The sequence below is a fragment of the Pelodiscus sinensis genome, chromosome 32 (assembly GCF_049634645.1).
Source record: "Pelodiscus sinensis isolate JC-2024 chromosome 32, ASM4963464v1, whole genome shotgun sequence".
NCBI lineage: Eukaryota > Metazoa > Chordata > Testudines > Trionychidae > Pelodiscus > Pelodiscus sinensis.
The window spans coordinates 1,740,690-1,755,888 of NC_134742.1; the positions used below are offsets into that span (position 1 = coordinate 1,740,690).

The following is a 15,199-nucleotide window of genomic DNA, read 5'->3' on the forward strand; positions in this document are numbered from 1 at the left end:
AGGGTGAGGGTGCGGCTGGTGGGGAGGGCCTGCCCTGGTACTTGCTGCTGCCAGTTCTGGGGGGCAGGGAGGGAGTCCTTTCTGGTCCTAGCCGGGGGGGGCACCCACACACCCACCCGGAGCCTGCACCCTCCGTCAACCTCCTTTCTGGTCCTAGCCGGGGCTGGGAGGGGCGGAGGGAAGAGAGTTGGATGGGGGATGGGTTTAGGCTCTGGACATGGCCAAAATTTCTGCAAACCTGCGGCCCTCGCTCCCTACCCGCCTTGGACAGACGCTCTGACCCGGTTCTGTCTCCGCCGCCGGTCCCCAGGGAGACTCTGCACCCCGACACAGCATGATAGAGTCCCAGGGCAGGCAGAGACCTCAGGAGGTGCCGAATCCAGCCCCCTGCCCACGGCAGGACCAACCCAACTCAACCAACCCAGCCAGGGCTTGGTCCAACCGGGACACCCCTAGGGATGGAGATTCTACCACCTCCCTAGGGAATCCATCCCAGTGCTTCCCACCCGCCTAGGGAAATCGTTTTTTCCAAATTTGCGACCGGTAGCAACAATCAGAAACTCGTCGGGCACTAGAGTTAGAATCACAGCTCACTAGGACGGGAAGGGACCTCGAGAGGCCATCGAGTCCAGTCTCCGGCCCTCACGGCAGGACCCAGCACCGTCTAGACCATCCCTGACCGGTGTGTGTCCACCGGCTCTTCAATATCTCCAGGGATGGAGACTCCACAACCTCCCTAGGCAATTTATTCCAGTGTTTGACCCCCCTGACAGGCAGGAACCTTTTCCTAATGTCCAACCTCAACCTCCCTTGCTGCAGTTTCAGCCCATTGCTGCTTGTCCTGTCCTCAGAAGCCAGGAAGAACATTTTTTCTCCCTCCTCCTTGTGACACCCTGCTAGATACGTGAAAACGGCTCTCATGTCCCCTATCGGTCTGCTCCTTTGCAAACTAAACAAGCCCAATTCCTTCAGCCTTCCCGGCTAGGTCGTTTTTTCTAGGCCTTTCATCGTTTCAAATCAAATTCCAGTCATAGCGCTGCACCGAACTCAGGGGAAATGCGGAAGGCTGCAGGAGACAGAGCCAGGGGAACACTGAACCCTTTGAAGGACTGAATGGCCCCCTCCCACCAACTCTTCATTCAGGCCCTCAACCTGGCCAGAGCCTCACCCGCCACAATCACTCCAAGATCTGACGAGAGTTACCCGATGGTTTCAACAAAATACCGGACACACGTGGGTCTGGCCCAGGAAAGCTCATCACCTATTCAACCATCTTGGGAGTCTTTAAAGTGCTGCATCGTTTTTGCTTTTGTTTTAGCAAGGCCTCTGAGGGGGGGGGGGTCAGTTTTCAAGATGGCTTGAAGATTGTGTATAATGCGTTGGAGGGGTCTGAGTTGTGGACTGCAGGTGGCCTTCTGTTGGTTTCTCTTTTGGGTTGGTTGCTGGAGTTCATGTCTGCGTGCTTTTTTGGCTCTGTCCATTTGTTTTTTCACTTCTCCGGGCGGGTATTTCTGTTGTAGGAATGCTCTATATAGATCCTGTAGGGGTTTGTCTCTGTATGTGGGGTCGGCGCAAATCCAGTGGTATCTTAGGGCTTGGCTATATACAAGAGATTGAGAAATGTGTCTGGGATGGACGCTGGAGGCACGAAGGTAAGTGTAGCCGTTGCTGGATTTCTGGTACAGTGGGTAGGAATTTGTCCAGTATTTAATTGTACTGTAGTGTCCAGGATTGGTCCAGGCTGAGGTTGACAGTAGGGTGGAAGTTGTTGAAATTCTAAGTTCGCCCTCTCTATCCCAAGTTACAGTGGGGTGGAACCCTAAGATTCCCCCTCGAGGAGGTCTGTCTGCAGATAGTCAACAGCAATCACACTTTAAATCGGGAAATTTAAATTTTATTGCCACGGGAAGGACGATTATGAAAACCACAACAAATATGGCAGCAAGAACACAGATTAACAGAATTCCTTCCGCAGATGGCAGCAACACCGTCAAACTAAAACTTATCTAGGTACACAGAGACTAATTATCTAACAATATCTTACTGCCCCCCACTGCGGGGCGGGGAAGGACCAGCCTCCCTTTGCCTGAAAGGCCTTGGAGCAGGCTGGGTGTGAGATACCTAAAAGCAAAACTTAAACAAAATAAGAGAAGCAGGCTGGAAATACAGAGATAGACTAGAGATAAGTATTTGGTTTCTGACCTTAAGATAACCAACACTCCGCAGCGGGCCCTGTCAGTGATGGCTGAAGCAGCAGCCCCGATCTTCCAATTTCCTGGGCCTATATTCTCTTTTTGGCGCCAAAATGTTCCGGATGTTCAATCCCTTACCCCAAATTGGCCTTGTGTCTTACTTGTGAGGCTGGGCCAGCCAGACTCTGCTCTCAGGTGCGGAGTGTCACCAAGAAGACACAAATCACTAAATGCGAATAAATGCGAGGTTTAATAGATATACAAAAAGAAAAGGCATGAGAGGGCTTAGCACATGCCTTTGGCTTGCGGGGGACTCCGGCTCAGTGGATGAACTCCTTGGACTTCAGGAAGTATAGAGACCAGCTACTTGCAAAGAGAAGAAATGAAAGCTGCCCTACGGCTGGTATATAGGATGCTCTTCCATCCAAAGCTGGGTGTTAACAAACCAGGAAATTAAACTGAATCAAACTATTTAACTATTTAAAAGAAAATTGTTACTTACCAAACGGCACCAAAGACTCAGTCCCCGCTTTGTCATGGAGGCTATAATCCAAATTCCGCACTCTGTGAGACTGACAGACACAGCATTTTCACTTACGATGTCAACAAGAAGCCAACGGTTGCTGTATCCTTGTCTAGCAGCTAACAGATCGCCGTAAAATAAATATAGAAATAAAAACCAGTAGATGCGGCGGAGTGTTCTGAGAAAAAGGGAAGTTGGCTGCACACATTTCTATTACCAGAATAACATTCAAGTTAGAACTAACTCCTTTAAAAAAAAACCCCAAAGTTAAAATCTAATCTTTTTGTTTCATCAGTGTAGAAAGGAAAGCAAACTCTCCCGCTCCCCCCATCCTGTAAGTGGCAGGCAGTAGGAACAGAATCGAGAGTGATTTCACCCGTCACTGAAATTCAAGTATTAATATTATAACTTGCATATTTGTATTAGCCAATTGCAATCACAAACCTTGGAGATCTAATCAATTGCTAAAAACAGGTGTCAAGCTAGCTGCAATTTCAAACATACCATGTTTGGTAAAAGAAACCAGCAATGTACATGCTTTTTGCTTTGCACAGGAAGCACCTGAAGAAAATGCAGCTGCCTTTGTCACCCACAGTCTAGTTACTATTACAAGTTTTAATTTTACAACAGAACATATTCGACTTATCTCTTGCAATTTGCCCTTTTGCGGCACCTACACACAAAAGTTGATGTTTTAATATTTGTTTCATATTTTAAATACTATTACTGAAGAATAAACATATAATACAAAGTAAGGCAGCTACTCTGGCCTGGCCTGAGAAACCATGTAACCAGCATCCTTATCAAAGAAACTGCGGTTACTTTCCAGGTCAATCTGGAACGGTTCATGTGTTAAGCCTTAGGTTTCCTGGACATGCTGCAGCAATAATTGGCACATCCGTTCTGCCGAATACCAGGGTCTTCATTTTTCGCTCACTGTTCATTCTGCAGATCTGCCTGAATAGCTGTAACTTCCATTGTGTAACCTTCTGCAGTAGGTTCTCTTTCGGCCATATCTTCCTATTGAATTCCTCGTTGGTGACCTTCTGCATCCATCCCATTCTCAGGATCTTTCTCTAACAAATCCTCTCCAACGCCGATATCCTTCTCTTCAAATCTTTCATTATCACCCATGTCTCGCATCCGTCCAACATGCTGCTAATTACACACGTTTTCAAGATGCTCAGCTTCGTTGCTAAGCTAATCACTTTACTTTTCCAGCTCTTATCCATCGCCTTCAAACTCGCTCTTACTTTCGCTATTGTAGTCGCCATTTTCTTCTTACAGTCTAGATTATATGTCATGTTGCTCCCCAAATATGTGAACTTCTCTACGTTCTCTAGTTCGATCCCATCTACACTGATCTTCCTTCCTTTTTCCTTATCTCCAAATACCGTTGTCTTCGTTTTATTGATTATTGATTTTATTAATCAGTCCATACCGCTTCCCTTCCTTTTGCGCAAAAGCATCCGTCCCAGTATAGATGCGCTTTTGCGCAAGAAAGCTCCGATGGCCATTTTAGCCATCAGACTTTCTTGCGCCAAAAATTAATGTGCCTGTCTACACTGGCCCTCTTGCGCAAGAGGGCTTATCTCTGAGCGGGAGCGTTAAAGTATTTGCACAAGAAGCACTGAATTCTTACATTAGAACGTCAGCGTTCTTGCGCAAATTAAAGCTGCCAGTGATCTCGATTAAGTCCATTAGCAAGGGAATTGAATTTGTGGATGAAGTGAGATTCCAGTCCATCCCTATGTGTTTGGCTTGTGGTGACAAGACAGCCACCCGCAGGTCTGTTAAAGTATGGCTAGGCAAGCAGAAATGTTCGCCAGCTGGCTTTTGTGTGTTTCCTTTACATATTTCCGATTTGTGTCCATTGGTTCTTTCCCGCAGAGACCGTCCAGTTTGTCCAATATCTATAGCAGTGGGGCACTGGTGGCATTTGAAGGCGTAGATCAAATTCCTGGATGTGCAGTCAAATGACCCTTTGATTTTGTGGCTTATGTTGTTTGCTCCTGTGATGAATTCATCGTTCGTTTACGACGTCTCAGCAGAGCCAGCCCCTTCTTGTGCTCCGGGAGACAGCGCCTGCCTGCGGCCCTCACCCGGCTGCAGACTCGCTCCCTGGTCCGGAGTCACTCTGGAGCCAGCCTGGCACGCAGCAGGTTCCAGGCGCGGGGGCCGCCCTGGTGCGACACGGCTGGGGGCGTCGCTGGGGAGGGAAGTGGAAACTGTGGGGCTGGGAGAAACCCCCAACAGGGGCTGGGACCCCCTGGAGAACCGGGGGGGGGGGAATTAAGCCCTTTGAGAGAGCCCCCCCGGGAAAGCGGGACAGGAGGGAGGTGGGGGAGTTGGTTTCCTACAACGAAGGGCTTCGGCCCCCCCCTTGTGCCTCCCCAGCCTGGCCACTATCCCCTTCCCCACTGCTCCCCCATCCTGGAATTAGCCTCCCAACTTCCCCTCAGCCTGGAATTAGCCCCCCCCCCCATGTCCCCTGAGCCAGGGCTGCGGCTGTGCCCACAGGGGCCCTTTCCACACCGGGGGGGCCTGGAAAGGAATTGGGGGTGCTGGGCTCTGGGTGACCATTCAAAGGCCGATTTGGAGATAATAAAGTGAGCGAGCGGCAGAGTCTGAATCCTCTATGTGCACGGGTGGGGAATCAGGGTGTGAAATAATTACCCCCCCCTCCCCACAACCTGCCCCCTTGTCTGTCCCCCCAACAGGCTGTGGAGTTTCAGCCGTGTTCGGATCCATCCACCCAGAGCAGGGACGTGACCGCTGCAGCGCCAGCTCTGGGAGGTGGGAGGAGGGGGGTTTCCCTGCCTGGCCAGTGCTGGGTGTGGGAGTGAGTCTCCCTGGCTCAGGGGGCAGAGATGGGGGGCAGGACCCGAGCTCTCCCCAAGCCAGGCTGCCTTGCTGGCTCCTGATCCCTGTGCTGACCAGTCTGTGAGCTAATAACTCTTCCCTTCTCTGGCTGGGGGGACAGGGCCTGTCAGCTCCCCCCACCTCGCTGACACCCTCTTTCCAGGGAGGGTCGTCAGCCGGCCCTCCTGCAGCCTGTCCCTGCCTCTTTCTCATCTGCGGCCCAAAGCTCCCCTTTTGCACCCCAATTAGCAGATTGGGCCAGGCCAATGCGGGGACCACTCTCCATCACCTGACTGTGGGGGAGGGATCGTGGCTGAGCATGCAGGTGCTGAGTGGGGGGCTCTGGCTCTTTCAGGGGCCGGTGACCTTCGAGGAGGTGGCCGTGTATTTCACGGAGGAGTAATGGGCGCTGCTGGGCCCGGCGCAGAGAGCCCTCTACCGGGCCGTCATGCAGGAGAACTACGAGACGGTGACCTCGCTGGGTAAGGAACCCTGCTCTCTCGGGTATTTGAAGGGGGGGGGCAGCTGATCAACCCGAAATCGGCTTGCACCCAGCGTTCTTCCTCTAGTTCTAAGGGGGCGGCCAAGGCCCATAATCCCCAGAGCTCCTGAAAGAGCCTGTCAGCTCCATACCCCTTCCAGAGAAGAGCGAGCGGAGATGCTAAACCCGTCCCTCTCTGATGCCAGCTGGACTCAGACCGGGCGGCTCCAGCCCAGGGCACCGGTGAACTGGCCAGCGCCTCGTTCACCCCAACGCTCACTGGTCACATGACTCCCCTTGTACGTGCCTAGTGCCTGGTGAGTTTACGTTCTTGCTACCGGTCGCAAATTCGGATGGGGAGCAGATCCTGGCCCGCTGGGCAACTTCAGCCACCCGGACCTCACTGGAGACCCCCTTCTGGGATCAAACCCCTCCAGATCCCCCTCCTGCAGCATGGACAGGGCCCGATCCAGCAGCCCCTCCCCGCCAGCCAGTCCGCTGCTCCCAGGGTTGTGGCTGTGTCTCAGGGTGGCGGGGAAGTTGGGAGGGTGGGGATGTGGCAAGGGGCTGCCTACACTGAGCCGAGGGTCATGCACCAGCCAGGCTGTTCGCTGCCCCCCCCCCCAATGTTTCCTTTGTGGAGGGAGCTGGGGATGAGGGGAAGTCGTGCGGCTGACGACTCCAGGCTGTGGGGGCCCAGTCCCCGGCAGCTGCATCCCCACCTGCCCAGGGTGTAAACAACTCAGACTCAGTCGCTGAATCTCCCAGCGGCCGGGGGCACTTCCTGAGGGGGCTGGCGTCAGCCCTGCCTGCTCCTCTGCCCCCCGGCACTGTAGGAGTGAGGGAAGGACCGTGAGGCACAGGGAGACCCACTTGCTGGTCTCCCCACGTCCTCACCAGGCCTCACCACGGAAGCTGCCGTGTCCCCGCCCCAGGGCCGAGTGCAGGATCTGAAGTTTGGTCCCCTGTTGCACTTTCGGTTTTGCTGCTGCGGGGGGTGAGCAGCCAGAGCATGGCGCTTCCGTGAGCTGGAAAATGCACCAAGGGGCCTACAGTGCGCAGACGGACGCTGCGGCCCGGGAGAGGGGCGCCCTGCCTGGGGGCTCTGCCTAGGGACAGGGGTGCTGGGGGCCTGACCTTGGGACCGCCGGGGAGCCCGGAGCGGCGCAGACACGGCCCCGCAGGTAGGGTCCCTGCGAGCCCCGCGCTTTGCTCCAGGGCTGGGTCCTGCTGCTGCGGAGGGGGGTGCAGGGATGGGGGTGGGGAACCCTCCGGCTGGCCTGGATCTGGACCCCAAGAATCTGGGCTTCTCCCCCAGCATGGGGGCGCCTGCCCTGGTGTCCCAGCCCCCGGCTGTCTCCCAGAGGGCACAAAATCAACGCGCCTGGTTCCCCCCCCCGCCCCCGGCTCTGGTGCGCAGGGGTTGTGGGGAGGATCTTTCTGCTTCTCACTCAGGGGCCACGTCAGTGGGGGGGTTGGGGGGTTGGTTTTTTGTGTTTGTTTCTCACTTGGGTGCAGCCCCCCCTGATTTTTCTGTGGGCCAGCGGCCCCCGACCCGAAAAAGGTTCCCTGCCCTCCCGCCCCGGGCTGGAAACGGCCCCCTGCCGGGTTCCCCTTTGCTTGCTGCTAGTCACTGGCGGATGTGGGAACTATGTACTACCTGCAGCCCTTGTGCGGGGCGGAGGGGGGGGGCCCTTCCCCGCGCAGTAGGACACGGCCGGGGGGTCGGTTCAGTCCGGCTCAGAGCAGGGTGAGGGGAGACTTCCTGCCAGGGGTGCGCACGGTCTGGTCTGCGCCTGGTTCTCAGCCAGGCCCCCGGGCGTGGCCCTTTCCTCGTGCTGCATCCCACGACCCACCACTGCCCCGCGGGGAGTAAGGGGTGAGAGTCATTGGAATGTCAGACAGGCACCGACACACCACAGCCCCCTGGGGAGGGATCCAGGGCCAGGGGGTGGGAGTGTGGGAGGGGTCAGAGCTGGGGAGGCTGGGAACAAGGTGAACTCAGGGCAGGAGACTTGGTGGGGGGGGGTCTCCTCTTCCTGCCCTGCCCGGCATCCAAGCGGCCCTGTGAGCGAGGGCCAATGAGGGGCTGGGACGTGGACCCTCCCCTGAAGTTCCCCTGGAAGCGAGCACGGCTGGTACCGCGCGTCTCCGGCCGCCCCTTGGATGTGCCTGGCTGCCTGCTGCTTATGAACAGGTCACAGTCCTGCTGGGCGGGAGGACAAGGGGGGCTCCGCGGGGTCTGTTCTGGGACCGGTTCTGTCCAATATCTTCATCAGTGATTTAGCTATTGGCATAGAGAGGACACTTACTTAGTTTGCAGGAACCCCGCTCCCTTGGGTATTCGAAAGGGGGGCAGCTGATCAACCCGAAATTGACTTGCACCCGGCGTGAGATAAACAGGCTGAAGTTGAATATGGACAAATGCAAAGTGCTGCACTTAGGAATGATCAATCCGTGTTCTCCTCGGCCTCTGAGGACAGGACAAGAAGCAATGGGCTGAAACTGTCCGGGTGGTGAAACACTGGAATAAATTGCCCAGGGAGGTTGTGGAATCCCCATCTCTGGAGATATTGAAGAGCAGGTTGGACACACACCTGGCAGGGATGGTCTAGATGATGCTGCGGGGGCCGGGGACTGGACTCGATGCCCCTCGAGGTCCCTCCCCGTTCCAGTGCTCAGTGACTCTGCGGTTCTGGTGCGGCGCGCGGGGCTGCCGACACGCCGGCCTGCAGGAGCCTTGGGAGCTGCCGGAAGCCCATCTGGGAGTGTCCCACCTGCAGCCCCTGCTGCGCCGGCCGTCTCTTTGCCAGAGCGGGGAACCGGGGCCCCTCTGCTCTGGGTCTGTGGGTACCGGGCAGTGCGCTAGTGGTCGCATCACTGAGCCATGGGCCGGGCCGGGAGATTCAAGCGGCCTCCCCCTCACTCGCCCGCTGGTTTGTTGTTGCTCCTGTTCCCCCAGGCCCAGCGACGATGACGGGGAAGGATCCCGCGTCCCCCCCTGGCTCCACGCTGCCCGGCTTCCTCACGCTCTGCCTCCTGCTGGGGGCTCCCAGGCTGGCCTCAGGTAGGTGCTCCGGCCTCGTCCTCGCCGCGTGGCCATCCTCGTCTGCTCAGCCCTGCCAAGGACACGGAGAAACAACTGTGCACAGCTGGGGGCCCAGTAACCGCGTCTGCTACCGACACAGGGCCCCTGGGGTGTCGCCCGTGGTGCTTCTGTAACCCACACACTGCCGGGAGTGGAGCACGGCCCTAGCTCGTGGCACTCAGACCCCTAACAGTGACAATAATACCTCTGCCCTACACCCTTAGCCGGGTGCTCGCTGGCTTTTTCGCTCACTCTCCTGCACTAATTTCAGAAGCTCCAGGTTCAAGTCCCCCTGGGGGTGGTTATGCAGGTGCCCCGGGAGGTCGGGTTCCCCGGTTTCCTTTCTCCTCTGGCTGATGGCGGGTGGAGCAGCAGAGAACCGGGCGCAACATGAAATGAGTTTAGCTCAGTGCGAAGGGAGGGCTGCACAGATCCCCTCCCCCATTAGCAATGACGCGCCAGGGCTGGAAACAAGAAAAGTGTCACCCCGGAAAGCAGGAGGCAGATGTTTCAAGTGGGAACAAAGTGACCCAGGAAGGGCCCTTCAGGAACTAAACCGAACACGCTCCCTCCCCTTAGCGCCTGACGCTACAACTGATATTTCTCCCCTAAATACTGTTCCAGACAGAGTCTTTCATAGGCTGGGCCAATGCTTCCCCCTCCCCAGATCCAGGCTTTTGTTGCCATGCCCTGGTTGTCACCCCCTCTAGCGAGGAGTTCCATAGGTCGGCTGTGCGCTGGGTGAAGAAGAAGTTCCTTTGGTATCTTTTAAAACTGCTTCCTGTTCATTTCATTGGGTGACCCCTAGTTCTTATATAATGGGAACAAGTCAATCATTTTCCTTATTCACTCTGTCTCCTCTTTTCTAAGCTGAAAAGTCCCAGACTTTTTAATCTCTCTTCCTATGGGACCTGTTCCAAACCCCTCTGCATTTTTGTTGCCTTTTTCTGAACATTTTCCAACGCCAAGGGATCTTTTTGGAGATGAGGCGACCACATCTGCACAGAGGATTCAAGCTGTGGGAATCCCATAGATTTATTCAGAAGCAATAAGAGATTCTCCATCTTATTCTCTGTCCTGTTTTTAATGATTCCTAACGTTCTCTGCTTTTTTGACTCCTGACGCTGCACATGGAGTGGGTGTTTGCACAGATCTATCCACAGTGACTCCAAGATCTCACTCTTCAGTAGCCAAATTAGTCTCCATCCTATTGCATGTCGAGTTGGGATTCTTTTTTCCAATCTGCCGTGTTTTATTTTTTCCATTGTGCCATTTACAATCCCTGAGGGGTGGGGCAGGTCACAGCTCCAGGGAGGTACCACTCCAGGGAGAATTGCATGAACTGCATTAGACCAGATCCCAGAAGCCCAAGAAAACAAAAGCGTTTGGGTATAAAAGCTGGATGTGAACTGATCAGGGGCTTCAAGGTGCCGCAGGACTCCCCGTTGTTTGTGCCGACACAGACTAACCTCTGAAAGTTTTCTCCTTGTCCGTTTCCCAGCACAGTTCACAGTGACGGGACCTGAGCGTCCCATCGCCGCCTCCCTGGGTGGGGAGGCCGTCCTGTCCTGCCACCTCTCCCCCCGGATGAGTGCAGAGAGCATGGAGGTGAGGTGGTTCCGATCCCGGTTCTTTGCAGTTGTGCATGTGTACCGCGACGGGCAGGACCAGATCGGAGAGCAGATGCCGGAGTACCGAGGGAGAACGGAGCTCTTGAAACACAACATCATCGACGGGAAAGTTTCCCTGAGAATACGCGATGTCCGGCCCTCCGACGATGGGCACTACATGTGTTTCTTCCACTCCGGTGTCTCTTATGGGGATGCTTCACTGGAACTGCAGGTGGCAGGTCAGTAACATTGTTTCCTAAACTCTCAAAAACCCCGACTCGTGCTTGGATTGTCTTGAAAACTGCTGTGACTCGCCTGAGTCTGGGGTGGGGTTAGTGGCCCAACTTTGACATTTGAGCCAGAAGTTAATGAGACACAGAAACACCCGCTAACTGGTCACCTGACATTTACACGTTGTGGTTGTTACCGTGACTTTGTTCACACCTGGGGCTGAATGCACCCCTCCCCCAGCCCTGGAGATCACTGTCATGTCTGACCCCAAGCTCCAGGCTGCTGACAGTTCCCGTGAGAAGGAACAGAACCTGCACTGCTTAGAGCTGAAACGAGGCATGATTGATCCGTCAGGGAAGCCCTGCCCCTCCACAGAGCACAGCAACAGCTCGGCCAATAGGCTCTGATATTCCCTGCGTTAGTCATTACAGCTACGCCGAGCCCAGTGAATGCAGCGGCAGCGCATGCTGCCAATTCCCAGGGAGCGCTGCCAGATTCCAAGGGGCAGAGTTAAGGGTATTTGGTGTTAACCTTCACTATGGATTTCCTGGTTTTCAGAGGTGTCTGAGTTTTGCTGAACTCAGCCGTGTGGCGGGGCAGGAGATAACTCAGAGTTAAGGTGTCCAGGGGGTAACTACGGTTTTTGTCGGTGGACACACATGAGATCCCATGATTACAGGAAGGTGCTCTTGTTTGTACAATGTCCCGCAGATTGGAACTGCAGCGTGTGTCCGCCTGCCCTGCTGCCGCAGCCCCTGTGTGGAGCGAGAACTTTACCTCACTCTCCCCATTTTACAGATGGGAAACTGAGGCAGACAGCAGAGCTGTGCATTGGAGTCAGCACAGAAACCTTTCCATATTCATGATGGCAATGAATTTTAAGCCGTCACATGTTGTTTGTTTTGCAGTGCAGCTGAACACACATAAGAACCCTGGATCCCCCCCAGCTGTGTTTCTTCTGCCTGTCGCAATCCCTTCTCAACTGCCCCACTCCACACCCCTACTCTGACAACCCCTCCCAGCCCTGCTGGGTACGAACTATTCCTTCCCTGCACTTCTGCGCTCTGGGATTTTGCCGGAGCTGGGTCCTTCTTGATTCGAGAGCGGTTTGGGCCGGGTGATCCGAGCCACTTGAACCAAACGGGAACACGTGTGTGCAGAGAACAGCCCTGGCGTTAAGAACCCTACGGCACTGGACCCTGCCCAGGTTAACTTGATGAGCCCCACTCGCTGACCCACAGTCAGTCCTTAGCTGAACAGGAAATGGCTTTTGCTCACACAGGAAGGATGATGAAGCTGTGGGTGAGCACTGGGCACTGTGGGATTATCACAAGTTCTTTTATTTCTTCTGTAGGGCTGGGCTCTATTCCTGACATCGCGATGGAGGGACATCAGGACGGAGGGGTCCGGCTGGTGTGTCGATCCTCCGGATGGTTCCCCGAGCCCCAGGCCGAGTGGAGAGATCAACAGGGACAGCGCCTGCCATCAGCCTCGGAAAGCAGCTCCCAGGAGGCGGGGGGCCTGTTTGGGACAGAGATTGCCATCGTTTTAACGGAACGGTCCAGCCAGAAAGTGTCCTGCCGGGTTTGGAATGCTAGTCGCAACCAGGAGAGAGAGTCGGCGGTTTCCATAGCAGGTCAGTGCCCGTCTGTGGTGCCCGGAGGTAGATAAAGATGCCAGAGACGCTGGCCAAGTATTGACCATTGTGTGTCCTGTTTCTTGGGCTGAGCCTTCAAGGTGCCGCCAACTTCTTGAGAACTTGCAAGCAACCGGAGTTCGCTTTGCACCGTAATTCATAGTCTGGTGACTTACACCAGGCTTACTGGGTGAGAGCAGAGAGCTCTTTAAATTCCCAGGCAGACATTTGAGTTTGTGCAAACTGTCCATAGCCACTAGCCACTTAGAGTAGGGTGGGGTGAGCAGAGCCACTCCGCCCATTGGCTCTGAGCATTGTTACCTAGATGGCATCTGAAAATACCAGCAGGGAAAGTTCAGGCCCATAATAAGCAGAAACAAAAATCTTACCTAGGAATGTCTTCATTTTTAGGGAAAAAAAAGTCCCAGTTTTATTTATTGTTATCTGACAAATAACCAGGTTAAGACTGAGGCTGTGTCTAGACTGCTGGCTTCTTTCGGAAGAAGCTTTTTTAGAAGAGATCTTCTGAAAGAACTTCTTCTGAAAGTGAGCGACCATGCTGCAAAGTGCAATCTGCTTTTTCGACAGAGGTGTCCACACTGACTGGGCGCTCTGCCACATGTCAGCTGTGATCGCTATGGGCGGAGTGGCCACCAGGGCCCTGTGCTTTTTCCTCTTCCCTCTTCTTCCGAAAGGACTCCCTCTTCCCCCTCCACACGCGCCTTTTTCTGAAAGAGCTCTTCTGCAAAAAGGCTTCTTCCTCGTAGAAAGAGGTTTACAAGTGCCGGAAAAACCCCTCTGGTCGTTTGATTATTTTTTTTTAAAGAGTGCAATTGCAGTGTGGAAGTAAGTGAAGTTTTTCTGAAAAACTCTGCAGTGTAGACACAGCCTTAGTCCCAGCACCACCCGCTGCAGGGCCCTGCCTTCGTGGGGTGCCTGTTTGCTCCCATGTCAATGACACTTTCTCTTGTAGAGCTGTTTTTCCCGAGGGCCAACCCCTGGAAGGTGGCTCTCGCTGTGATCCTGGCTCTTTGGTTTGCTCTCATCGCCCTGGCCAGTTACTGCTTCTGGAGACAGCACCAAGCGAAAGGTGACGTGAGGAGAGGGATGGAGGAGGAGGAGGGTGGATGGGGGGGTTGGTGAGGGGGATTTAAAACCAAATCCCAGAGTAGAGCTGTCGGGAGGAGGGTTTTGATTCAGTGTCGGGAGGAGCTGCAGGCAGGGGGAGCCGGGCTGAGGGGGAGGAGGGAGCTGAATAGGTTAAACCTGAACCAAGTCATGTCATGTGGTTTTGTCCTTCAGCTCCCATGATTAATCCCGGCTCCGGCTGGGGCCAGGAGCTACCCCCGCTGGGGCTCTGCAGTTAAATGCAGTGGGAGTCAGGCGCAAAGGCAGCTTTGAAACCGGCTCCCCCCAGCACTGGCTCCTGCTCTTCTTCCCCACTCATCTTGCTGCCTCTGACAGCGGCAGCGAGGTGGGGGAGCGAGTCGTCCAGTACACGCTGACATCCCCATTTCAAAACCACCTTTCAAAATGCAAGTCTTGCTGAAATTACCGGGCACTGGCTGTGGGACCCCCAAGGCAGCTGGGACAATCACCCCCACAGGGTTTTCTCAGCTGAATCTCCTGGTTTCCAAGCCCTGGGGTTGATTTTTAACCCTGGCGATTCCCCCTTCAGCTTCCATTTTAGCCTGTGAATTCCCATCCCGCACCTCACCCCACGGCCTTGCTCCTGACTTCACAGGGTTAACACTTAGCCCTGGCCCGGTGGCTGGATGGGTCCTGATTTTCACATGCCGAGTCCTGCTTTGCCTGGGAGGTGCTGGGGTCTGGCTGATAGATTGCGCCTGGACGGGGCTGCAATAAGGCAGTGTTTCTTAAACTTTTTGAGACTGAGGAACACCAAATAATTTTTTGTTGAGCAAAAAAAAAAAAAGGTTGCCTGCCCCTTTTTGGCAGGAGACAGTTTAAGAAACACTGATCTCAGGACTGGGACGTCCCTGCGGGAGGGTCTTTGGGACTCGCTTCCTTCCTGCAGGATAACGGGACTCCTTTCTCTGTTTGGTTTCCAGGCAAACTCCAGGTGGAGCTCGGTAAGTTCCCTCCCTCTGCCCCCTGCCCCGCACAGCCCCTGTGTGACTCTGTCTCCCACTGGGCGACTCACCCCTCTCTCTGTTCGGTTGCAGGGTGGAGATGCGCCCAGCTCTGCGCAGGTACTGTCCAGCCCCTGGGATTGTAGCCACCCCGGGCAGTTACACAAACGCCAGTGGGGGGCTGGGAGACCCTGGACAGGGAAAGGGAGGGGGAGTCAGTTCTACAGCTGGTGCTGGCTGGTTCATTCAAAGCTCCTGCCCTAAGCTCCAGAGGTCCCGGGTTCGATTCTGCCTGCTGGTGTGAGACCCGCCCAGCCCAGTAACGCCCAGCAGAGCCTGGGCCAGGCAGCCCCGTGTGAGCGCCGATCCCTGGAAGGGCCACTGAGGTACCAGCCATCAGGGTCTCTGTGTTTGCTCTGCTGTGTGTCTCTAGGCATGTAGAGGCCCCAATCTAGGACCCACCCAGGGCTGGAGGGGACCGGG

The 15,199-nt window shown here is 55.1% G+C and overlaps 2 protein-coding genes across 2 annotated transcripts in view; one reads left to right on the forward strand and one right to left on the reverse strand.

The window, feature by feature from the left end:
- Nucleotides 1-15,199, reverse strand: part of LOC102447889 (uncharacterized) — a 97,756-nt gene that overhangs the window by 62,301 nt on the left and 20,256 nt on the right. The gene's annotated exons all lie outside the window — the stretch shown is intronic.
- Nucleotides 1-15,199, forward strand: part of LOC112547665 (butyrophilin subfamily 1 member A1-like) — a 60,949-nt gene that overhangs the window by 42,936 nt on the left and 2,814 nt on the right. The window contains exons 2-7 of the mRNA XM_075913661.1: nt 9,021-9,125; nt 10,648-10,995; nt 12,342-12,623; nt 13,597-13,713; nt 14,696-14,716; nt 14,810-14,836. Of these exons, the coding sequence (XP_075769776.1) occupies nt 9,021-9,125; nt 10,648-10,995; nt 12,342-12,623; nt 13,597-13,713; nt 14,696-14,716; nt 14,810-14,836 (900 nt within the window). The remainder of the gene's footprint in view (nt 1-9,020; nt 9,126-10,647; nt 10,996-12,341; nt 12,624-13,596; nt 13,714-14,695; nt 14,717-14,809; nt 14,837-15,199) is intronic.